Genomic DNA, 26,866 nt, shown 5'->3' with positions numbered 1-26,866 from the left:
TAGCTGGCATAAGATTTGTAAGGTGTTCTGCCAGCTACTCAGTTTCAATTTCTTTCAATTCCCAGTTGCCATGCATGTAGCAGTATTGCACCCCAAAATGCACATCAGCACCCTCTGATTGACTACCAGTACATATATATTTAGGAAGCAAAAGTTTTGTTTTTGTTGAGCTCCTTACTTTTGTGTCTCTGTGTAATATATATATATATATATATATATATATATATATATATATATATATATATATATATATATAGTATCTCACAAAAGTGAGTAAGCCCCTCACATTTTTGTAAATATTTGATTATATCTTTTCATGTGACAACACTGAAGAAATTACACTTTGCTACAATGTAAAGTATTGAGTGTACAGCTTGTATAACAGTGTAAATTTGCTGTCCCCTCAAAATAACTCAACACACAGCCATTAATGTCTAAACCGCTGGCAACAAAAGTGAGTACACCCCTAAGTGAAAATGTCCAAATTGGGACCAAAGTGTCAATATTTTGTGTGGCCGCCATTATTTTCCACCACTGCCTTAACCCTCTTGGGCATGGAATTCACCAGAGCTTCACAGGTTGCCACTGGAGTCCTCTTCCACTCCTCCATGACGACATCACAGAGCTGGTGGATGTTAGAGACCTTGTGCTCCTCCATCTTCCATTTGAGGATGCTCCACAGAAGCTCAATAGGGTTAAGGTCTGGAGACATGCTTGGCCAGTCCATCACCTTCACCCTCAGCTTCTTTAGCAAGGCAGTGTGTTTGGGGTTGTTATCATGCTGGAATACTGCATACTGATCATGCTCTGCTTCAGTATGTCACAGTACATGTTGGTATTCATGGTTCCCTCAATGAACTGTAGCTCCCCAGTCCCGGCAGCACTCATGCAGCCCCGGACCATGACACTCCCACCACCATGCTTGACTGTAGGCAAGACACACTTGTCTTTGTACTCTTCACCTGGTTGCCGCCATACACACTTGACACCATCTGAACCAAATAAGTTTATCTTGGTCTCATCAGACCACAGGACATGGTTCCAGTAACCTATGTCCTTAGTCTGCTTGTCTTCAACAAACTGGCTTTCTTGTGCATCATCTTTAGAAGAGGCTTCCTTCTGGGATGACAGCCATGCAGACCAATTTGATGCAGTGTCTGGCGTATGGTCTGAGCACTGACAGGCTGACCCCCCCCACCCCTTCAACCTCTGCAGCAATGCTGACAGCACTCATACGTCTATTTCCCAAACACAACCTCTGGATTTGACGCTGAGCATGTGCACTCAGCTTCTTTGGTCGACCATGGCAAGGCCTGTTCTGAGTGGAACCTGTCCTGTTAAACCGCTATATGGTCTTGGCCACCATGCTGCAGCTCAGTGTCAGGGTCTTAGCAATCTTCTTATAGCCTAGGCCATCTTTATGTAGAGCAACAATTCTTTTTTTCAGATCCTCAGAGAGTTCTTTGCCATGAGGTGCCATGTTGAACTTCCAGTGAATGGTATGAGGGAGTGTGAGAGAGCGATGACACCAAATTTAACACATATGCTCCCCATTCACACCTGAGACCTTGTAACACTAACAAGTTACATGACACCGGGGAGGGAAAATGGCTAATTGGGCCCAATTTGGACATTTTCACTTAGGGGTGTACTCACTTTTGTTGCCAGCGGTTTAGACATTAATGGCTGTGTGTTGAGTTATTTACACTGCAGCAAATTTACACTGTTATACAAGCTGTACACTCACTACTTTACATTGTGGCAAAGTGTCATTTCTTCAGTGTTGTCACATGAAAAGATATAATCAAATATTTACAAAAATGTGAGGGGTGTACTCACTTTTGTGAGATACATATATATATATATATATATATATATATATATATATATATATATATATATATATATAAAACGGGAAAGAGTCTTGCACTTTTTTCCAGTTTGGGCAGCATTTCTTCAGCACACTGATAGCCTTGTATTTAGACACACACAAATGCACATTGACTCCTCCAGCCCACAGGCTAACTGAATCGCTACCAAATGCATGTGAAAATCCGTAACAAATTGGGTCTCCGAGATGTTCCTGTTTTCAGATGCAGATTTCTCTATATTTTTCTTACCAAGCTTCTTGTGACCATCTAGGATGGCATTATTTTGACCAGACACTGTGACAGCTGATAGCATGGGCTCACTTGAAATTGTAGTACACACACACACACTAAACTCATATGCCTAGACTTCATTTTCTGTATTTGTAATAGAAAAAAAAATCTATACAAAAAAATATTTTTTGTACAAGGCAAAAAACATCTTTGATCTAAAAAAAAGTATTTTGTACAGATGTATATTACTTACTTGCAACAGGATGGGATTTTAACTGTCTGCATGACATCACTAGAAATAAATGATAAATGCAAATCAAATACACAGTGTGTATGCATAGAGTGCATTTGATGTAATGAGGATGAACTTTTTTTCTTGTCCTTTTGTGCATTTACCAGAATCCAGTTTTATTACATTCTGTAGAAATGCATTGCAAGATGTAAGTAATGTAAGTGAATGTAGGCCAGAGACAGCCGGTCTACTGCTGTGTACAAATCAAAGTAATGAGTATGGAAAGAGTTCCTAAATCATGACAAATCTTAGATCAAATCTTAGATGGTTCCCCATTCTCAAATGAACAGATGAGAAAATAATAGCTGTTTGAAGGTGAAATATCAAAGCCTTTTCCCATGATGTACGTTCCTCCTGTACTGGCTTGGCTCTAGAGTTTCTCTGTTTATCCATTCCAATAGTGGGGGGGGGTTCATGCAGTTCACTGGTGCTAAAATGCACGGAAGGGTTAGGGAAGGAACCAAAATGTTTAAAACAATATGAATATGTGTCACTGATAGGCCAAAAATGGAAGGCCAGTGGTGCTGAGGAGCTTGAGTGCCTCTGGAGGAGAATGTCTCACATTCTTTTTTTTCATCTTTTTCACATCTTGTCTGATTTCTTCTTGGGGTTCCATATGTTTTCTACCCCTCTGTCCCTCTAATTCTTACTCTATCCATTTTTGCCATTTCTCTCCCACTCGTACTCTCAAGTCATGCTTATTCTGTTGAATATGATGTCATAATTAAGAGCCATCAACTGCCTGATAACATGAGTGATGCGTCCATGAGTGAGTGTGTAGATGACATCACACAGTGTCAGCCAAGGGAAGAGGTGGGAGGTAGTTTAAGCCTTTCATCTTATGAACCCATACTGTTTCTCCTAAAAAGAAAGGATGAAAGAATAATATTTAGTCTCTAGTTTTGTTACAGGACAACAAATGTTTGCATTCCATTTGTAGTTGTGTAACTGAACCACTAGAGGGCAAAATCTTACTGTATGTGATTGTGTGTTTTTGTGAATGTGTGTGTGTGTGTGTGTGTGTGTGTGTGTGTGTGTGTGTGTGTGTGTGTTTAAAGCTTGGTGAGGACCTGATGGCTCTACAAGATAGGAATATCTGACAATTTTCACCTTGTAGGGACATTTGACTGTTCCACATGAGTAACACATGGATTTTTTGTTAACTACACACACACACACACACACACACACATATATATATATATATATATATATATATATATATATATATATATATATATATATATATATATATATATGTATGTGTATATATATATATATATATATATATATATATATATATATGTATGTGTATATATATATATATATAGTTATGCCCAAAAGTTTGCATACCCCTTGCAGAATCTGCTAAATCTTCATACTGTTAACAAAATAAGACGGGTCATAAAAATCACATTTTTTATTTAGTACTGTCCTAAATAAGCTATTTCACATAACATGTTTACACATAGTCCACAAGTCAAGATTATAGCTGAATTTATAAAAATTAGCCCGTTCAAAAGTTTACTTCCCCTTTATTCTTAATACTGTGCGTCTTTACCTGGATGATCCACTACTGTTTTTATGTTTTGTGATAGTTGTTCGTGAGTCCCTTGTTTGTGCTGAGCAGTTAAACTGCCCACTGTTCTTCAGAAAAATCCTCCAGGTCCTGTACATTGCTTTTGTGGAAGATGCTTTTCTATATGATGGCTATATGATGTTGAGATCAGTCTTTTCACACTGAGGACAACTGAAGGACTCATACACAACTATTACATAAGGTGCTAACATTCACTCATGCTCCAGAAGGCAACACGGTACATTGAGAGCCAGGAGGATGTAAACTTTTGAACAGGATGATCGGTGTAAATTGATAAATCTACAAATTGTTAAATTGTCGAATATACTGGAAAAGCAAAGAATGTGCAGGACCTGGAGGATGTTTCTGAAGAACAGTGGGCAGGTTAACTGCTCAGGACAAACAAGGGACTCATGAAAAACTATCACAAAACAAAAAAACAGTCGTGGATCATCCAGGTAACGACACAAAGTATTAAGAATCAAGGGTTTGTAAACTTTTGAATGGGGTAATTTTTATAAATTCAGCTAAAATCTTGTCTTGTGGACTATATGTAAACATCTTTTATGTGGAATAGCTTATTCAGGACAGTACTAACTAAAAAATAACATGACATTTTTATGATCCCTCTTATTTTGTTAACAGTATTAAGATTTAGCAGATTCTGCAAGGGGTATGCAAACTTTTGGGCACAACTGTGTATAGGCAGATGCAAAGAAATGCTGAAGAGCAAAGATACCTTAAAAACAATTCAATTAAATGTTTCTACATTTTAAAAAAAGACTGTAAAGAGCAGTAAACAGTAGTAAATAAAACAAAGTCAATATTTGGTGTATCCATATAAAAATAAAATTAGTTGTCTCCAGTACAATTTGTGCAGTAGAACAAGCCCCAGTTCTTCTGGAGACTTTGACTATGGCACTTGCTTCTTACTTTTGCAACAAAACCCAGCAGCCTTCATAGTGTTTTTTGTCTGAAAAGTGATCTCTTATGTAATATGCTGCTTTCTTTAATGACATGCAAACATTTTTCTGCAACATTTAATTTTGTGCTAGAAAACTAATGTTTGGGAATCTAAAATGTTTTTTGTACTGACTTGATAATGTAGAAGTCATAAAATAAAAAATCTATAATATAATTTGTGCTAATAAAAATAGGGTGCATATATATAGGGTATATATACATACATACAGTGGGGGAAATAAGTATTGAACATGTCAACATTTTTTTCAGTACATATATTTGCAGTGAGGTTATTCACATGAAATTTTCACCAGACATCAGTATTAACTCAAGAAATCTGCAAATATAAAGAAGTCACAGCATTAAAATCCATAAATAAAGTTATGTGTAATAAAGTGGAATGAGACAGGAAAAAAGTATTGAACATGCTAAGAAAAAGCAGTTCTCCGAGGCAAGGTAAGGCAAGGAACCAGCTGAAATCCGGAAGTAGTTAGAAAGTAATTATACCCCTTATCTGTGGAAATTAATATCAGCTGGGTTAGTAAATTGATGGACTATAAAAAGGCTTTTTGTTACCAAGGTGTCACACAAGAAACATCTCATAATGGGTAAAAGCACAGACCTATCCAAAAACCTTTGCAACCTTATTGTTGCAAAACATATTGATGGAATCGGATACAAACATATTTCAAAACTTCTGAATCTTCCAATAAGCACCATTGGGGCCATTATCCGCAAGTGGAAGCAACATCACTCCGTCATCAACTGGTCACGCACAGGTGCTCCTCACAAGATTTCTGACCAGGGAGTCAGAAGAATAGTCAGAAGAGTAGCCCAAGAGCCAAGGACCACTCGGAAAGAGCTCCAGAAACACTTGGAGGTAGCAGGTACCATCATCACAGAGAAAACAATAGTCAGTCACTCCACCACCATGGTTACTATGTACGCTCACCCCGCAAGACTCCATTACTAAAGAAAAGGCATGTCAAAGCTCATTTAAGTTTGCTACAACTCATTTGGACAAGCCTATGAAATACTGGGAGAGTGTAGTCTGGTCAGACGAGAGCAAATTTTAACTTTTTAGCTGTCATACTACACCCCATGTTTGGCACTGCACATCACCCTAAAACAGTATAGTAACAGTGAAGTTTGGAGGTGGAAGCATCATGGTGTGGGGCTGTTTTTTATCACATGGTACTGGCAGACTTCATATAATTGAAGGAACGATGAATGGAGCCCTTTACTGGGAGATTCTTGAGAAGAATCTGCTGCCATCCACCAGGATGATTAATATGAGACATGGTTGACCTTCCAGCAGGACAACGATCCAAAGCATACAGCAAAGGAAACTCTCAATTGGTTTCAGAGAACAAAAATCAAGGTGTTAGAGTGGCCCAGTCAATCATCTGACTTGAATCCAATTGAACAAGATTTAAAGACAATATGTTCAGAAGAATGAGGTCAAAGTCACACTGAATACTGAGGCCGATTAATTTCTTCATACAGGAAGCATCTTGAAGCTGTCATTACAAACAAAGGTTAAGTATTAAATAAATTTCAGTTAGCGTGTTCAACACTTTATTACACATAATTTATGGACTTTAATGTTTGGATTTCTTTATGTGTGTGGATTTCTTGAGTTAATACCAAACTCATGTGAGTAGCCCTATTAGAAATATGTTTACTGAAAAGTTAAACATATTTGACACCTTCGATACTTATTTCTGCCACTGTATACAGTATCTCACAAAAGTGAGTACACCCCTCACATTTTTGTAAATATTTGATTATATCTTTTAATCTTACAACACTGAAGAAATGACACTTTGCTACAATGTAAAGTAGTGAGTGTACATCTTGTATAACAGTGCAAATTTGCTGTCCCCTCAAAATAACTCAACACACAGCCATTAATGTCTAAACCTCTGGCAACAAAAGTGAGTACACCCCTAAGTGAAAATGTCCAAATTGGGTCCAAAGTGTCAATATTTTGTGTGGCCACCATTATTTTCCACCAATGCCTTAACCCGCTTGGGCATGGAGTTCACTAGAGCTTCACAGTTTGCCACTGGAGTCCTCTTCCACTCCTCCATGATGACATCACAAAGCTGGTGGATGTTAGAGACCTTGTGCTCCTCCACCTTCCATTTGAGGTTGCCCCACAGATGCTCAATATGGTTTAGGTCTGGAGACATGCTTGGCCAGTCCATCACCTTCACCCTCAGCTTCTTTAGCAAGTGGTCGTCTTGGAGGTGTGTTTGGAGTTGTTATCATGCTGGAATAAGGGAGGGTATCATGCTCTGCTTCAGTATGTCACAGTACATGTTGGCATTCATAGTTCCTTCAATGAACTGTAGCTCCCCAGTGCCGGCAACACTCATGCAGCCCCAGACAATGACACTCCCACATATAATACGAAAAAAAATACACAATACAATACACTCGCACATATAATACGAAACAAAAAACTAAACAAGCCAAAGGGTTTCCTGTTGGCTACTGAGGTTGAAGTTAAGTTACCGTTAGACAAATGTGTGTTGCAAAGTTTACTGATTGAGTTTGCTCTAAAAGGCTCCCTCCCATATATTTACTTTCAGCCACAATTATGATCTCGGATCTGTTCCTTTGACCAATAGCCAGCTTGATCTTTCCTATTAAATTGTTATTTTCAGAGATGACAACTGATGTAAAATCCTCAAAAACAAAACCAAATGTAAAAATAAAAAAGAAGTAAACATACATACACACTTGCATATTGCTACTGTGAGAAGAGCAGCCAGAGCAATCTGGGCCTAAACAGGCAACGGTGTCTCAATGTTTATGATATATCAGCTCAGTTTACAGTCCAAGCACTCCAGCTGTAGGTGGTCCATTTTTCTCTCTCTCTCACGGTTTCTCTCTTCTTCTTCTTCTCTCTCTTTGTCAGTATAACCTTTTTAAGAGAAGTGACTACTGAACAGAGCACCATGTTAAAAAGTAGAATATTTATGCCTGAAAAGAGCATCTATTTCTAATTAATTTCCTATGACCCTCTCTATAGACTGCACTTATGCCATCTTCCCATAAAAATGAAAAAAAAATTCAGAAAATGGTTTCAGGGTTCAGGCCGCATTTTTTCCCTCGCTCAACTGCATGGTGGCTGTACAGTGCAGTTAAATATTTTGGTGGTGGCGTTGTTTCTGCTGACCAAGCAGCCCAAAGAAAATGCAGCTGTGGGAGGAATGGAACGATTTTTCTTCTGGCCAGAGCACCATGTTAAATTTGCCCTGAAATAAGCCTCTCTAATGCTCCATGGGAACCACACACACTGACTAAGGGTGGCCATGTAACATTGTGTGCATTGTGTTGTGTCAGAATCTCACCTTTATTCACCTATGATCTAACATCCATTGACACCCCACTGTTAAATTATAACTCATGATGGTTGAAGGAGGAATGTTTAGTGATACACTATTTCTGTATGTATTTTATATGTAGTAGACCAATTGATACCATCTCAAGATAACAAATATGAGCATCGCAAATCTAATTTTATTAACATAATAAACATTTCTCAAATAATACATGGTAAATCTAGAATTCTCTGTCTAAAAAAAAAAAGAAGAAGAGCACAAGACACATTGAGCACATTAATTTAAACATGAAACAAGTCAATCTGGGAAGGCAGTGACAGAACATTTTGTACTCAAAGCATACTGAGCCAAGTGCCCTTACTCCCAGTTTTGCTTCTTGCACTCTCTTATTGGTCTTCATGGCTACATATCACTTAATCTCTGGTTTATGTTCTTCACTGGGTTGCATAATAATGCTGTAGCAACGTTATCTCTAGCCTCTGTGGATTCTTTTCCCACTGTTTCTTGTTGTTTAGCTTTTCAGATAAACCTCCTTCAGGCACTAAACTCGGGAGTTAGCAATTTAGCCATAGACGGCATCAGCTAATTTCACTAATTTACAAATGGTTATAGTAATGTTTTTGGTTTTATCTGTCAATGTACCCATGACAGGAATGCAGACAAGGCCTTCTTTAAAGAGTATGGGAATATGGCTATGTCTTAATCGGAAATCTGCCTTGGGGTATATTTGAATGGGGTGACACTTTGAGCCTGAGCGTCTTCATTCATTTGCAGAGCAACAGAGTGATGATCTCTGTCCTATTGTCCATTCATGATGTTTCCGGTGAAAAAACTTTTTCACAGGTGATGTTCTCAAACATCCTCAAAAACAGAAATGCATATAGAAAAGGGACTGAAGTAAATACACATACAATCCCTATTAACAATGGTTATATAGACAGAAAAAGAGAGAGAGCGAGAGACAGACTCTGTCTGGTAAAAGACCAGTTATTGGTGAGAGGAGCATCTTGAATGTTAATTACAGTAGGATTGCAACCATGCACTGTCACCCATATGTCAGAGATGTCAATAGTTTTGAAATATTGTAGCATATTCAGTTTTTTTCTTGTGTTATAATGAAAAACAATACACCCAATTATCTCTCTCTCTCTCTCTCTCTCTCTCTCTATCTCTCTCTCTCTATGTCTCTCTTTCTTCCACTCTCTTTCAGATTGAAAATCTACAGGATCAGTTGAAGGATAAGGAAAAGCAGTTGGGATGTTTGAGGGACAGAGTGAAGTCTCTACAGACTGACTCCAGCAACACAGACACAGCCCTTGCCACCCTTGAGGAAGCACTCTCTGAAAAGGTACAGATGAAAATAGAGAGACAAAGGAAAACTAAAAGACTTGAATGAATAGTGCTATGTAGTTGATAGCATGGATCTTAGCACTTTTTTTTGTAACATCAAGTTACATTTTAGTTTGCTACAATTGAACAGGTGTTGAGACCTGCAGTAGAACTCTCATACTTTAATTTAGCCTCACCTGCATGACTGGATACATAATGGCAAATCATATACAGTAGTTGCTCCTGTTACACAGACCACATTAGGGATGACCAACCTGTAGTCACAGGAACTGTTGATCTTAAGGTTTTATACCATAGCTAATAAAAATGACTTGTCACGTTATGGAGGTTGAGACGGATGCAAGTGCAGATTTATAAATTTTAATAAAGAACTAAACAACATACAAAAACACTATGACATTGGGGCAAAACACTGTGGCAAAGACTAAACAAAAACCAAAGAACAAAACACGGAAACAGAGATAAAGGCAAAGAAAAAAAACGTGAGACAAAGAGTGCAGTGTAAACTGTGGCTATATACATGACTGCTCAATTAACAGGAACGTGATTCAGTTGCAGGTGGTCATGTGACTGTGGTGCAGTGGCTGCTGGGAACTGTATTTCAGAGTTCCTTCTCTGATTACATGACATGACTAAAATTATGCTATTTATCAAAATAAAACAATTAATCTTTGATATGTAGAAGCTTTCTGTTAGGACATGTTTATGTAACATGTATATAAAATGTGTTCAGTGTAACAGTTTTCTGAATCAGAATTCGTGCTTTTCAGTTTCTTGGTCAAATGACAAGCTGAATTTTTTTTGTCTTATTAACTTCAAGAAAAAGAATAAAAGAGAGGCTAGTTAGTGAACAACTGTTTATAGCTGTTATGATGTAAAGTGAAAATACCTTGTTCCTCAGATGTTCCATATATTAAATGTAACCATAATTGGTTCAAAAGCATGATGTGGCTTTGATTAATACAGTAAAAAATTGTTATGCATTGACAAATGGATACGGTATAGAGGTGCAACGCACCTCAAGTTGTGGTGTTATAGGAAAATAATCTGTTGATGTGTCAATATGTGTCAGCTATGCTGCAATGTACCTTAACCAAAGCAAAACAAAACAAAACAAAACAAACAACCCCGAGTTAAAACTAATGACTTTTTGCAATGGTACAAAAATGTCAAGTTACTGTGCTTACTAATTCTAATACTATCATTGTGGTAGTTTATGGCTGGACATGCTAATTGGTGGTCAGAGTTAGTTGTGAAGTTTTGTTTAGTATGTGCAGTTGTTAGAAATTAAGCTGCTTCCCATAACTGCTCTGCTCTGCAGTAACTCTTCTGGCAGCTGGCTTCAAACTTCACAGGATGAAATGCGTAGAAAGCCTAGGCTGCCATATGCCTTGCTCGGTGAAGGTCATTAAGTGGTATATTTACCAAACCAGACTTGTAATTTTCCTGAAAGTTAAGAAATGAAGCGGCTTTTCAGAGTGTGGAATATCTGAGTCATGGCCAATGGAATTTCAGTGGCATTGTTAAACCTTTATTTACCTGTAGAGCACTAGTTAATGTTCAGTCTTATTTGTTTTGTATGTGGAATTCTCACACCAAGTCTGTCAGGTGATATTAAAGTCACTTAATCATGATTGTTACTAATAAACAATGCAATATTAGAACCTTGGTTCTCAGAGTCCTGGAGGTACTTCTTTCTAGCTTTCTGCAGCACTTGATTTCAAAACAGACTTGACAACAAAAATTGTGATTTTCCTTTCTACTGTCAGTTTTCTGTGCCATTTCTGAACATCTGTGGGAACTCTATTATCTTAGATGAGGGAAAAACAGTTTAATAAACAATCAAATAAAAACAACTGAACAAGATACTAAATAATAGCTAATTCTATATCTGCCCAGGCCACATCAGCATTTAAAGAGCCATGATCCATTTTTTTTTGCTTTTGTTTTTTGTTATCAACTAACGCCTGGGTTACACATATAATCCTGTTCCCTGAGAAGGGAATGAGACGATGTGTGAGTTTTACACTGTGGGAAGTGCCCTCACATGTGACCGGTATCTGAAGCTCGTGTAACATCATACCTATTTATAGGCCTGCCAGGTGACGTGGCATCATGTGATATAAAAATTGCACCGGTGAACTGGGCAGTCAACTTCTATTATCTGAAGTGAAGACGCAGTTCACAGACATGCCCCAGTATAACAAAACTACGCAACGTATAGTTCCCGTCTCAGGGAACAGGGTTACATGGATATGTAACCAGATGTTCCCTTGCAAAGGTAACTCAGTGTTGCGTCAGCTTCACACTTTGTGAATGAGAATACCCACTCCGTCATGCTGAGGGCATGGCCTGTTCACTGTAATACACTGCAAGACACTCGAGCCCAGGGTGGAATTTATATCTAGGCTGTAATATCGAATGAATGTGTGTGGTGTAGACCACCCAGCAGCAGCACACACATTCTGTAAGGATACCCCTTTGGGCAAAGCCTTTGAGGAGGCAACGCCCCTAGAAAAATGCCCAGAGGCGTAGCAAGACTGCATACCTCATAAGCGATAGAGATTGTTCCACTATCCAATTAGTGATACGCTGCTTTGACACAGCATCAACTCTACTGTCGCCGCCAAAGCAGACCAGCAGCTGCTCTGACTTATGCCACTGGCCGGAACGGTGGATATAAGTACAGAGAGCCCTTACTGGACACACTAGGTGCAATTTCTCTTGTTCTGTTGTGAGGAACGGAGGAGGGCAGAAAGCCTGCAACACTACTGGCTGGGCAACAGATGTAGACACTTTAGAAATATAATTGTAGAAGGAGCCAACCCTGCTGAGAAATGTCTTTGTAAGAACTCCAGGATGGTAGATATGTGCCACGTGGGCACCATGCCGTCCAGCCCCAATTGTGCGTGAGGGCAAATCACGGCAGGCAGTGTGTTGTCTCCTCAGAGGCAAACACATCCACTTCCGCTTGACCGAACCTCCACCATATGGACTCCACCACTTGTGGATTGAGCCTCCAATCCCCAGGCCTCAGCCCCTGCCTTGACAGAATGTCTGCCCCCACATTCTGGTTACCCAGAATTCACATTGCACTCACTGACAAAAACTTTCCCTCTGCCCAGAGAAGAAATAGTTGCCTGCCTGAACAGGGTGCATGAAGGTAACCCTCCATGATGGTTTATATATGAGACTACTGCTGTGTTGTCTTTCACAAGTAACACATGGTGACCTTTCAGTTGAGGAAGAAAGAATTTCAGTGCTATATATATAAAGATATGAACAATCCATGACCACTGTCACGTAATGTAGGTGCAGGACAGAACCAAGTGCAGGTATGGCAGTTGAATCAAACAATAAGGAGTACAAAGGATCAGGCAGAAAACAAAGTCCAGGGCAGGCTAGGGTCAAACGATCAGTCAGATAGGCTAAACAAGGCAGACCAGAGAATCGAGGTCAACGGGGTAAATAAACTATAATCAGAAAACCAAACACAAGACAAGGCTTGGAAATACAACAGAGACTAAGCAACTGAACGTAATACTTTGCAAAGTCATTGTGTTCCAAAGGTCTATTATATAGCATGATTGTGAGTGCTGTGAATATGATGCAGGTGTGTGCGATTAGGGTGAATGTAAGTTTTCTGGGAATTGCAGTCCATGTTGGCCATGTCTGTAGGCCGCCGTGCAGGATGAGAAATGTAGTTACTGGTTTGCTGTGATATGACAACCGCTGTTTCTTAATGATCTTCTAGCATCAGTCATGTTAGGTACCTATTCTTTTGACAAGGATGCCCCCTGCAACTGCATGATACATAAACCTCCTTGCTGTCATGTAAAGGAAGCTAAGACAGAAGCAAGTGCAGGTTACATAGTTTAATACAAAAAACAAGGGGTAATGCAAATTCCAGAAACTGAAACAGGGAGAGGTCAGGCGATCAGGAAACAGTCAAAACAAGGTTAGGCAAAGAGACGATGTCAAAAGATGAAAGCAATAGAAAGAACCAAAGAAACCTGACAGATACATGACAGAGAAAAGATCAACTGAGCATATTACTTCGCAAAGACAGTCAGTACTTTTAAATGGACAACAATAATCCAATATTAACCTGATTAAGACAATACTCTGATTAAGAAACTACCATGTAAACAGCGATTATTGATTACCTTAATCTGACTAAAGTCATACTCGAAGTGAACATGAATCAATTTAAGACATGTGGAGTATTCCTGTTTTCCTGTCACATTATGGACCTGCATTATAGACATGTACACACCTTAATCACACTACCAACGTCGGCGGGAGTTTTTGCCGCATTTTGCGAAAGGACAAGTACACAGACAGCAGTGCTCAACCATTTGACGGCAAACAAGAGAGCATGATTGCGTCTGAAACCGCGTACTAAATCCTTGGGATCCACAAAAAAGGCAGCTGAAAGGGGTACTTTGTGAGGTCCATGGTAGAGATACATTGTGCTCAGTGAGCTTGTCCACTCAGGGCATGGAGTTGCTGTCAGAGTCAAATACCTTGTTGGAGTTTTGAAGATTATTACAGAAACAGAATGCTAGATCAGGTTTTGGCACCACTACTTGACCAAGGGAACACACTAAACCCCATGGGCAAACATCTTCTATACCTTTTCCATGTTGGCCTGCAGTCCAACCTTGGGTATATAGTAAGACAGTTGCCATACAATCCTGGAGGGGTCTGGATATGGTAATTTGTATCTATTGGATCTGCTCTGTTTATTAGGGCCCAAGCCCTGGTGGTGTGAGGACCCTATTGTATCTGCTCCATTAATTATTATTCTGTGTTCTTTTCTGAAATGAGTCGCATTTTTGAGGGCCTAAACATACTTGAAAACTCACAAAACTTTGCAAATACACCAGAAGTGGCAAAAATGTACATATATGGTACAGGTTTTAGAATTAAGTGTGTCAAAATGGCTCGATAGAGGCATATACAACATTTTAATGGTTTGCCTCACACTGCATTTCACCTGCATATATGAAAAATGGTAGGCATATGTAACGTGTAGGAAACTTAGCCAGCGGGGGACAGAGCACAGACACACAGGAGGCAGTTTCACTGTCTCTCTTGGAGAAATCTTTATTCACCAATGGGATGTGAGAGGGTATGGGTGTGCATGTGTGCGTGGGTGTCGACGTGGGGGTGTGAGGTGAAGTGTTTCGTCGTGACAGGGTTGCCTAGGGCATGCTGGAGGTTTCCCAAGTAACGGGGTTCCCGTCGTGAGAGGATCTGCATTCCCGTGTTGGGTCCCTGCCCAGTGCTGGACCTGGAAAGAGAAATCCTGTAGGGAGAGGAACCATTGAGTTACCCGGGCGTTAGTGTCCTTGGCCTTAGCCATCCACTGGAGTGGGGCGTGGTCTGTCACCAGGACAAAGTGCCGCCCGGCCAGGTAGTACCGTAGCTCCTCAATGGCCCACTTTATTGCCAGGACCTCTGTCTCCACGGCCGCATACCTCCTCTCAGCTGCGGACAACGTTCGGCTAATGTAGAGGACCGGGTTCTCCTCCCACTTGAAGGTCTGTGAGAGGACTGCGCCCAGCCCGGTCTCGGATGCATCTTTGTGCACGGTGAAAGGGAGGTCAAAGTCCGGGTTACGTAGCACGGGGTGCTGGTGAGGGCTTCCTTCAGGGCTTGGAATGCCCGCATCCTCCACCAGTGTAGGGAACTTAGCCAGTGGGAGACAGAGCACAGACACACAGGAGGCAGTTTCAGTGTCTGTATTGGAGAAATCTTTATTCACCAACGGGTTGTGAGAGGGTGTGGGTGTGCATGTGTGTGTGGGTGTCGAAGTGGGGGTGTGAGGTGTAATGTTTCATCGCGGCGGGGTTGCCTAGGGCGTGCTGGAGGTTTCTCGAGTAACGGGGTTCCCATCTTGCCATCAGGAGAAACCGCGGGTGCAGCCAAGGGGCGGAGTCTTCACTTGCGTTGGGGCTTTCTCCAAAACACACAGCAACGGTTATCATACGTACACTGAGAGCCTCCTCTCTCTTGCGAGCGGAGTCTCTCCCCTTTTATACTCTCCCGTCACCTGCTGGATGGTGGAATTTTCCCATGCCGCACACCATTCAGCAGCCATGTATGTGTCGGCGGCCCCGCCCCACCGCCACACGTTCTCCAGCTGTCCAAAAGATTAATGGTGCTGAGGCGGAGCTGTCGCTTAAGCACCACAGCGGCAGTCGCGGGAGGTGTGATCTTTGTTTCTTGTGCGTCGGCCACAGGCCTGTGGCCAAACATGCCAACCTGCACAAAAAAGTCTCTTAGAACCATATCCTTAACCCAACAGGAAGACAGCCATTTTGATTTTTCTCTTAAATTTTTGCTCAGATTTTGCCATTTCCAGGCCTCATACATTATTGAACTCCTCCTAAACATTTCATTGGATCAACATCTGTTAAGAGATGGGACTGGAGGCAGATGCAGGTGCAGGTCAAAGTCTTTATTAATTAGCAGACAAACAAAACACAGGGACTGCGGTCTCTACTGACTATACTTACTCTGGACATCTAGCTACGACCGCTAGCATGCTACACGTTAGCACATACCGTCATACTTCCTCAACATGACAAATGTAAACCAATGTAATGCTGCGCCAAGTGCGCAGTCACCCAGGGGTTTAAATAGTAAACATAATCAAACCAAAACATGGACACCTGGGGCAAATCAGAGACATGATCAGACTTAAATCAATGTCCAAGCAGGAAGCAAACGAAAACAAAAGAGTCATGTGACCAGTCAGAAGCCGTGCCGCAGTGCCATCTGCTGGCTGTGGCGTAACAGAACCCCCCTCCAACGGGGGTCCCGGGCCCCTGTGCGAGCTGTCTCTCGCTGCCACGGAAAGCGAGGCAGCCTCCGTCGGGCAGCAGAGGGGCGGAGCAGCACCCCCACCGGGGTTGAAAGTCGGAGCACCGTCCCCGGCGGCACTGGAACTCTGGGCGCCGCCTCTGGAATACTGGGCGCCGCCCCCAGCAGCTCTGGGACACTGGGTGTCGTCCCCAGCGGGACTGGAGGGCTGGGCGGCCTCTTCGGCCGGGCAGGGCAGCAGGACGGCTTCCTCGGCCATGCAGGGCAGCGGGACGGCCTCCTTTGTTGGGCTGGACAGCAGGACAGCTTCCTCGTCTGTGCAGGGCAGCGGGATGGCCTCCTCGGCTGGGCTGGACAGCAGGACAGCTTCCTTGTCTGTGCAGGGCAGCGGGACTGCCTCCTCGGCTGGGCTGGACAGCAGGGCAGCTTCCTCGGCTGTGCAGGGCAGCGGGACGGCCTCCTCGGTTGGGCTGGACAGCAGGACAGCTTCCTCGGCTGTGCAGGGCAGAGGGACGGCCTCCTCGGCTGGGCTGGACAGGAGGACAGCTGCCTCGGCTGTGCAGGGCAGCATGACGACCTCCTCGGCTGGGCTGGACAGCAGGACTCTTGACATCTAGCTACGACCGCTAGCATGCTACACGTTAGCACATACCATCATACTTCCTCAACATGACCAATGTAAACCAAATAATACTGCGCCAAGTGCGCAGTCACCGAGGGGTTTAAATAGTCAACATAATCAAACCAAAACATGGACACCTGGGGCAAATCAGAGACATGATCAGACTTAAATCAATGTCCAAGCAGGAAGCAAACAAAAACAAAAGAGTCACGTGACCAGTCAGAAGCCGTGCCGTAGTGCCATCTGCTGGCCGTGGCGTAACAACATCATATTTGGTCGGCCTAATCTAAAGGCCTCGGCAATGCTAAATTATGAAGCTTTGGAGTTTTCACTACACGGTGTGGCCGTAGCGGTCTGACAAATTTCGATGTTTAGCCATGAAAAAGGAAGTTGTTATAACTCATACATACAATGTCCAATCCGCCCCAAACGTATCATGTTTGATTACAGTTCTAGCCTGAATACATCTATGTGCCAATATTTAGTTATAGTCATAGCGCCACCTACTGCTAAAAGGAAGTGACATGTTTTACATCTTGATACACTTATAGCAACATATAAATGCTAAAAAGTTGTAAAAATAATGGAATGGCGTTCACCTAGCAGAGCAGCCTCAACATGCACCAGGGTGCAGTGGCACATTCATCGCTGCTTGCAGCTTTAATTAGTGCCCGAGGTCCTATTGGATCTGCTCCGTTTATTATTATTATTAGGGCCCGAGCACTGGAGGTGCTAAAGTCCTATTGTTTTTGGAATGTTTTTTTCACAATGATTATTATTATTATTATTATTATTATTATTATTATTATTATTATTATTATGATGTTATTATTTATTTTATTTTTTTAACACAGTCACCTGTTTTTTAGGCATTTCTCATGCATGAAAACTCACAAAGCATGGCACACACATCAGACCTGTGTTAAGACAAAGTTCACTTGATTTTATCTGACTCCACCCAACAGGAAGTCAGCCATGTTGGATGTAATGTAGGCTTTTATATCTTTTGATTTGTTATTGCAGTTTGGCATTGATGTGCCTCATCGGCTCCAGAGTGCCCCCTAGTTTGCAAATGTATATTTCATGCTTTTGGAATACTCGAACACTTTTGAAACTTGGTACAGCCATCAAAGATTAGCAATGTTCTGGACTCCATAGCGCCCCCTAACATTTCTGTATGAGTTTATCGCTGTGGTTGTCACACAGTTTGTCCGATAATCAAGTTTTGATGGGGACATTGGACTCACCATGACAGACATTTTTCCCTTTGGCTTGTATTAGCTCTGCCCCACAGTAAGTCAGCCATTTTGGTTTGTTTGAAAAAACACATGCTCTGGATTTTGAAATACTCCTTCTAGGGGATTTATGTGACAGGCACCAAACATGGCCAACATCATGCCAAGACATTGAAGATGCTAAATTGCGAGCGGGTTTTTAGATATATTGAATGATGTTGCCATGGCTTGGCAATAAACTTGGCATAAAAATTAGATATAGGAAAAACTCATATCTTTGGTTTGCATTGTGTGATTTAAGGTCAAAATTGAGATTTTTATTTGTCATTGTGGGCACATGGATGTGCATGGTCATAGAGCCACCAATTGGCAGCAGGAAGTGTGGCAGAAGTGCTCATATCTTTGCCGTGTATTGTGTGACTTGGATCAAAACTGAGATTTTTATTTATTATTGGGGACTGATTACCTGGATGTGTCTATTGCAGGGCATGGTCATAGTGCCACCAACTGGCAGCAGGAAGTTTGGCCCTTTTTACATACTTTGGAATATCACTCACATTTTTACCTGAATTAGTTCAAACTTGTCTAGATTAATGTCAAGAAAATCACTCACTCATCTGTCTACACAAATCAATATTAGCACCACGCATTTAAACTGATACATATGTTTGCCAGTTTGCTCTGACTACGTTCCCCTGTTACGGGGGACCCCTCGTCAGGGCCCAAGCACCAGAGCGGCCTGTACAGAAGGTGCAAAGCCTATAGTTTTTGGTGTGTTTTTTAATATTATTATTTTATTTAGCGGTTTCACTCATTTTTGAGGCATTTCTGATGCTTCAAAATGAATGAAATTCAGCAACCTGGTGAAAGTTAAAACATGATGTAGTAAATAGGCTTGGCCGTGGTTTAGCAGCTCCATAGCCCCCGAACAGCAGAATGTTATTTTATTAATTTTCTTGGAGGAACATAAGATTTGGTAGGGTTGTTGCACTCATCATGTACGAACAGGTTCACTTGGTTGTATCTGACTCCGCCTAAAAGGAAGTCGGCCATGCTGGCTGGAATGTGGGATTTTCAAAAATTCCCTCTGTGTTTTGAGTGGCTTGCAATAGCTGAAAATGGATGAAACTTTACATTTCAATTTCTGTTAGGAGTTTCTGCTAGAATTTTTCACTTGATATTACAGTTTATCATAGGTGTGCCTCCTGAGCTCCATAGCACTACCTAGGTATTAAACGCAAATTTGACACCCTTGTGGTGAACAAAAAGTCAGGTAAATTTGGCATACTCATCACACTTTGCCCAAATATAAATTCGTTGGTCATTTCTTTTAGGTTTTGGCCAGTTGACTCCATAGCGCCCTCTAACATTTCTGAATGAGCTCCGCCCTACAGGAAGTCAGCCATTTTGGAAGTTTTGTGTTCCTTCATATAATTTGAACAAATATATAATTTTACTCCTTCTACAAAGATAATCAGATTCACTTTAAATTTAATTATTATAAACTCCAGACATATGTGATTATAAATTGTGAAGGAATATTGGATATCTTAAATGAGGATGTAATGATGGGCAATAGATTTGCTTGAGACACAACACTGAATCAGATTCAAATGTTTTAATGGTAAGGAGACAGTTGGTTTGACAGTCATGAAATTTGGCATGAGCATGAATGTCATCATTGAACAAATTTTTAACATTGGTTTGAGTGACTCCGCCCAACAGAAAGTTGGCTAATTTTGGAATTTGTGCATATTTTTTTTTTTTGCATATTTTTCAGAAACTCTTTTGTACTCCTCCTAGAGAGTTCAGCAGATTTCCTTTAAATTTGGTTGGAATAAACTTCAGATATATGTGATTAGTAATGGATAATGAATAGTGTATATCTCAAATGATGTATATCTCATCATGGCTGCAAATTGATTTGCATGAGACAATACGCTAATCCAGGAGTGGATATAACTTGATGATGTTTGGTTTGATCAGCCGGAACTTGTGCATGGCTACTAATGAGTCATTCCTGATTATAGTAATGTGACAATTATGAGTCATCATTATAGCACCACCTAGACTGAAACTGTTATATTGCACTTTAAAAAAGCATTTATATGGGTTTACCATATGGATTCATGTTGGTTTACTAGAGGGTTTGTCTGATTTGCTTGAAAAATAGTCACATAAACCTAGAAAATTAACGTGGAAGATTAATTTGAATAGGGATGTTTGATTAAGGTGTTGTCTTTGCCATAAATTATGCCATGCTAAATAGAGTTAGGGTTAGGGTGAATAATTCTGTGCTGGTTTGAATGATGGGCTTCAAACTTCAAGCAGTTACTCAATAGCAAGTCCTGATTACATCCATTTGACTTTTGGGCTTTTAGTTTTAGTGCACCTTTATGAAAAAGTAGGTGCACTGCACTTTGATATACTAGAATGAGGTTTGTTTAATTTACCTGGAATTTGCCTACATCAATGTATAGACACAATATGTGTGATGTGTCAAATTTTCCTGCATGGATGCTCAATATGGTGTTAATTTAGCAGTTTGGCAAACTAACTGTGTAAAACTTTGTGCTGTTTTGAAGGAAGAGTCTTACATTAAATTGTTTACTGAATAGACATTGTTGATCATGCTCATTTGGATAGCATGGAATATAATGATGGTGGTGTCTATTTTAAAAGGAGTGTAATGCATGCAAACATTGGTCTTTAGCAGATTTGTTGGACATTTATTTAACAAAAAAGTAGAGAGAATAGTGAATATGTAATTAAAGGGATAGTTGATCTGTAAATCAAGGTTGTTACAGTGGATTCCTTTGGTAATGGCAAACACAAAGCTTTGCTTGGATCTTTGTGTGTGCTGTCAGGATGATGTGTGATGAGGATTTTGTGCTTTTAGTTAAAGCCCCACCTATATGGAAAAACTAGGTTCACTGCACTTTGTAGTAACTTGGAGTTACAAAAGTTATTCCTGGTCACACAGATTCACGTTACTGGAGTATACAGTAGTTAAAAAAAATGGTTGACATTTAATTTAATGTGATATTAAGTTCACCAATAAAAATATATCTCAAGTATTCCATTTAGTTGATCCCTAAGATCAGCTATTGTGTGACCATTTTGTGTCTCTTTGTACATTTTTGGGTGCGCACAACTTTTACTGTCATGCACACCAATAAAAAGTCATGTGTATTCATGAGCGTTCAGCTTGTTTGTTAGGATGTATCAGATCAAAATAAGTTACTGGCAAAGCTCTGATGCCATTATTACATTTCTGTAATGCAGTCTTGCCTGCCAAAATATTTAATTTCCCTAGCTTTACTATATAAAATAACAAATCTATGAGCAAAACCATAGTGTTAACTCTACAATAGCCATTTAAGTCAAAAGCTTACCGTGAAACTAAGGCACCAGTTTCTTCTTCACCAGGGCCTGATGTCAATCTTCATCATTACAATTTGCCCTCACACCATTCATGTCATGTCTCCACCTCTGCCCTGTTGTAAGGTTTAACCTGGTTCCACTTGCTCGCCAGTATGAGGGCCCTTTGTCCCCTTGTGACAGGGGGAGCTCTCATTATTAGGGGCCAGGCACCAAAGGTCCATAGGCACTGATTGTTATAGTTAGTTTTCTTCTTTTTCTTCTTCTCCTTATTATTATTCTTCCGCCCATAGAACTGTATGGTAAAATATTGTGAAATTGAACAAAATTGTTCAGAGAGTCTGAACAATAACAACAGCAATTTTGGAGTCTCTAATTCAATCTTTCTAGCGCCCCAATGGTCCAAAATTGCACTCACATTTATGTTAATAATTTTTGAACCATGAGTCCTAGAAACTAAATTCTTTTTCTTCTGATTCTTCTGATTTTTGTTAATAACTTCTGAATAGTTTGGTCAAAAATCACAATCCTGTTCTCTTTAGATTCGGCGTAGCATGTTGAGTCGAACGATATCCAGTTTTCCCATATTGGCCATTTTGGGTGTTGGCCAGTTTGAATTCTGTCATAAAATGCTATATTTTATGAAAGCCTTAGCATATTGTTACGAAACTTGGTGTCTTTGGCAGTATGCCCTGAATGTCATGTATCAAGGAAGCAACTCTGGACTTCATTTCCCAGCAACCACTGCACCGTACTACATCAATGTCACATGATCACCTGCATCTGTATCACGTTTCTGTATAACGAGCACTCCTGTATATAGCCACTGTTGTGCTGCTTCCTTGTCTTACGTTTGTCTAACTTTACCTTTGTCCCTATTACCATGTTTTGTTTCTTAGTTTATGTTAAGCCTTCGCAACAGTATTTTGCCTTGTTGTCTTCGTGTCTTTTGTAGTTTTTTGGGTTATCTATTAAATGTTTGAAATTCTGCATTTGTTTCCATCTCCAACTTTGAATCGTGACAGAACGTAAGACCTACAATGGATGCAGCGGACGTCACTCTGCCTCCATGGTCCGCTGAAGACGTCACTCCTCTTCTTTGCTGCTTGCCGTATGTCTTTCCCCCTCATGCTTCGTGGAGAGCATAGTTCCTCCCTTAGACCTCGGGGAGAACCTCGCTCCCCACTCTGGCCTCGCGGAAATCTTGGAGCTTCCCTCTTGCCTCATGGAGAACCTCCCTCCCTTCTCCGGCCTCGCGGAGAACTTCGCTCCCCTGTGTACCACATGGAGAGCGGCACTCTCCCTACTAGCATCATGGGGAATGTCGCTTCCCCCTCAGGCTCTGCCTTGAGCCTTGTTCAACCCACTGACTGTGCAGTGGCCATCGCTCTGCATTAAAGCTGGGCCAGGGATATCATGCCCGAGCCGGCTGCCACAGACAACAAAGCTCTGCCTTCTTGCCCAGTTGAGGACGTCGCTCTGCTTGCCTGCTACGCTGAGGACAACGCTCTGCTTGCCTGCTACGCTGAGGACGATGCTCTGCTTGCCTGCTACGCTGAGGAGGTCGCTCTGCTTGCCTGCTATGTTGAGGACGTTGCTCAGTCTTCTGCTTCAGCTGGGGACATTTTGCCCAGGGGGCCAGGACCGCCAGAGGGAGGACTGCATTTTGGCGCTCCGGGAGAAGCGCCCTAGGGGGTGCGGTTCTGTCATGTATCAAGCATGGAACTCTGGACTTCATTTCCCAACAGCCACTGCACCGTACCACATCAATGTCACATGACCACCTGCACCTGTATCACGTTTCTGTTTAACAAGCACTCATATAATATATATATAAATATATATATATATATATATATATATATATATATATATATATATATATATATATACTGTTTGCACTGCTTCCTTGTCTTATATTTGTCTAACTTTACTTTTGTCCCTGTTACCCAGTTTTGTTTCTTAGTTTATGTTTAGCCTTAGCCATAGTATTTTGCCTTGTTGTATTCGTGTCTTTTGTAGTTTGTTGCGTTATCTATTAAATGTTTTAAATTCTGCATGTGCTCTGTCTCCAACTTTGAATCGTGACACTGGAGGTACTCGAAAAATTCTGGGGCAGCGCCACTTTCTGGTCAAAAATTAGAATTCAATTTCAAAAAATGCTAATTGCATTTGGTTAATTTTGCTTATCGCAATGAAACTGGTCTTATTACATTCCTTGGCTCATGCTGAGAACATATATACCAATTTTACCATAGTTGGCCAAACTTCCTATCCACTATTTTGATTTTCTTTAAAAACCTACTTTTTCAAACTCCTCCTAGACCATTTTCCGATTTTCATGAAATTCGAAAGACATTGAAAGACATTATCTTCACATGATGCTGGCAAAAAGCTTTTCCAAGCTTCTTCAAAAGCTTTTTGATAGAACAAACTGTTCTCGAACAAAGTGCAAACGAATCCGACATTGAGCACACCAAAATGGACGTGAGGCTATATCTCCATTGTGCATTCGCATATTCAGACCAAACCTACTACCTGTCATTTGCATCATAACATGAGGGTTATGATGAACAAAATTATAATTATAAAATAATGTATACAAAATGAGATAAAAATTGAATACTTTTGCCTATTGTAATGACGCTGGACTTGATTCTGAGTCATGCCGAGAAAACTAATTGACCAATTATGCCATGGTCAATCGAACTTTCTGTCCGCCATTTTGAATTTCGTTGAAAACCTTTTTTTTTTTTTTGAGCTCTTTCTATTGGCTTGATTTTCACCAAATTCGATTAAGATCATCATCAGACCATGCTGGCAAAAAGTTATGTATTTTGTGTTCATATACTAAACTGTAATTGATTAACGCATCAACAACTTTGATGGCATGATGCCAAAACTATTCAGAAGCTCTGCAAGGCTTTGGCATATTGACATCAAACTTTGTGTGTGTCACTGTGACCCCACACTGACCACATCACATCAGTTTGGTCACAGAGCCACCTATTGGTCAAATATGATAAGCAATTAAATCATATAAAAATTTATTGTATTTATGAATGTTCAACCATTTTACCTAAAATCTTATACAAATGTCGAAAATTGCTCTTTTTTACAATTGGTTTTGATGCTCCATGCCATGCTTGTTTAGCTCCTCGTTTAGCCTCTTTAGTAGTTGGCCCCTTAATTGGTCCTTACAGCTATATTTATTATTATTATTATTAGGGCCCAAGCTCTGAAAGGGTGAAGGCCTTATTGTTTTCCTTAGGATTCTTCTTATCATATACTTATTATTTTTCTTCAAGGTTTCAGGGGCGTTTGGGGCCCATGCTCAAAAACTTGAAAATTTACACAAAGGTCTGAATCCTTGTCCATTAGGTCCAGACCAAAGCTGGTACATGGGTGTCGCAGGGTTTCTACAGTGCCCTCTTGAATGCAATCTGAAATCTTGGATACATACTAGTACCTATATGCATGAAACTCAGTAGACATATAGATCTCATTGGGCTGAACAACTTCTACAATGTATGTCATTAGCTCTGCCAAACAGGAAGTCAGCTATTTAGGGTTGTTTAAAAAACACACACTCTGGAATTTGATATACTCCTCCTAGGGAATTCATTCAATCACCATCAAACTCGGTCACCATCAAGTCAAAACATTCAGGATGTTAAATTGCGAGCGGACTTTTGATATCTCGAACAGTTTGACTATGGGGTTGAAATGAATTCATGGCAAGAAAAGGGAAACAGGTAGTGTATCATATCTTCTGCATGCAGTGAGTGATTTAGAACTGGCAGCAGAAGTGTGTCACTTAAAACAGACTTTTAAATAGTCTTCTCATATTTAACCAAATCACTTCAAACTTGATCAGAAAAATTTGAAGACATGGCTGATCTAAAATTATTATCTTAAATAGTGTTGCCATGGTAACATATCAAATTTAAATACACTTTTCTGGTGTTTTGCGGTTCTGACACACGTCAGAGTTGTCCGCTGTCAGGTGTAGGCAAATGCTAAGACATGGGTGTGGAGGAGGGGCTCTGCAGTGCCCCCTTTTGTCTAAAGCGGTGGGGTCAGGTTTACCTACAGTCACTAAACTCGATAGATATATTGCTCTCATCAAGCCGGACAACTTTCCAAGTGACAGTCATTAGCTCCGCCCAACAGGAAGTCGGCGATTTTGGATTTAATGTGGATTTTCTGAAAATTGCAGGCTCTTTTCTTTGATATCTTGAACAGTTTCACCATAATGAGGCAATACATTTATGGTAAAAAAAAAAAAAAAAGGGAAACAGGAAGTTTCATATGCATGCAATGAGTGATTTAGCTGATCACATGGATGTGACTACTCTAAGTCCCGATCATAGCGCCACCAACTGGTAGCAGAAGTGTGTCAATTAAAACATGATTAGTGTGTCAATTAAAACATAAATAGTCTACTTATATTTAGCCGAATCGCTTCAAACTTAGTCAAGACACAGCTGATATAAACTTGTGAAAGGAGTCTTGATATTTCAAAATAGTATTGCTGCGGTAACGCATCAAACTTTAATATTCTTTTCTTTGCATATTTGGGTGTTTTACTCTACAGCACTCGCTTCACTATGCATTGTTTTCATGCACCCACCGGGTGGCGATGGCACCACACTGCTTGGGCCCATCATCACTGCTTGCAGCTATAATTATTATTATTAGGGCCTGAGCACCAGAGGTGCAGGCCTCGGCATGCAGCAGAGGTGCTAAAGCCCTATTGTTATTGTAAAGTGCTAAAAAAATGTAATGGCATTCCCCTGGCAGAGCAGCCCCAGCATGCATCCAGGTGCGATGGCCCGTTCATCGCTGCTTGCAACTATAATTCTTCTTCTTCTTCTTCTTCTTCTGCTTCTTCTTCTTCTTCTTCTGTTCTCAAATGAATCGAATTTTAGAGGGCCTAAACATATCCGAAAACTCATGAAACTCTGCAGACACGTCAGAACTGGTGAAAATTTACATCTGATAGGGGTTCCAGAATTGAGTGTGGCTCGATAGCGCCACCTAGAAAATTTCAACGATGTGCACCTCGTGCTACATTTCACCTACATGTACGAAATTCAGTAAATATGTGTAACATGCCAATACATACAAACAGGTCTCTTGAACCCATGCCCTAAGC

General features: G+C 40.7%; 1 protein-coding gene across 1 annotated transcript in view; it reads left to right on the top strand.

The window, feature by feature from the left end:
* LOC108264953 (ERC protein 2) overlaps positions 1–26,866 on the top strand; it is a 291,196-nt gene that overhangs the window by 106,780 nt on the left and 157,550 nt on the right. Inside the window, exon 8 of the mRNA XM_053680567.1 lies at positions 9,500–9,637. Coding sequence (XP_053536542.1) covers positions 9,500–9,637 — 138 coding nt within the window. The remainder of the gene's footprint in view (positions 1–9,499; positions 9,638–26,866) is intronic.

The sequence above is a fragment of the Ictalurus punctatus genome, chromosome 5 (assembly GCF_001660625.3).
Source record: "Ictalurus punctatus breed USDA103 chromosome 5, Coco_2.0, whole genome shotgun sequence".
Classification (NCBI taxonomy): Eukaryota; Metazoa; Chordata; class Actinopteri; order Siluriformes; family Ictaluridae; genus Ictalurus; species Ictalurus punctatus.
Note: the sequence above shows the minus strand (reverse complement) of the source record. Positions and strands in the feature narration are given on the sequence as shown.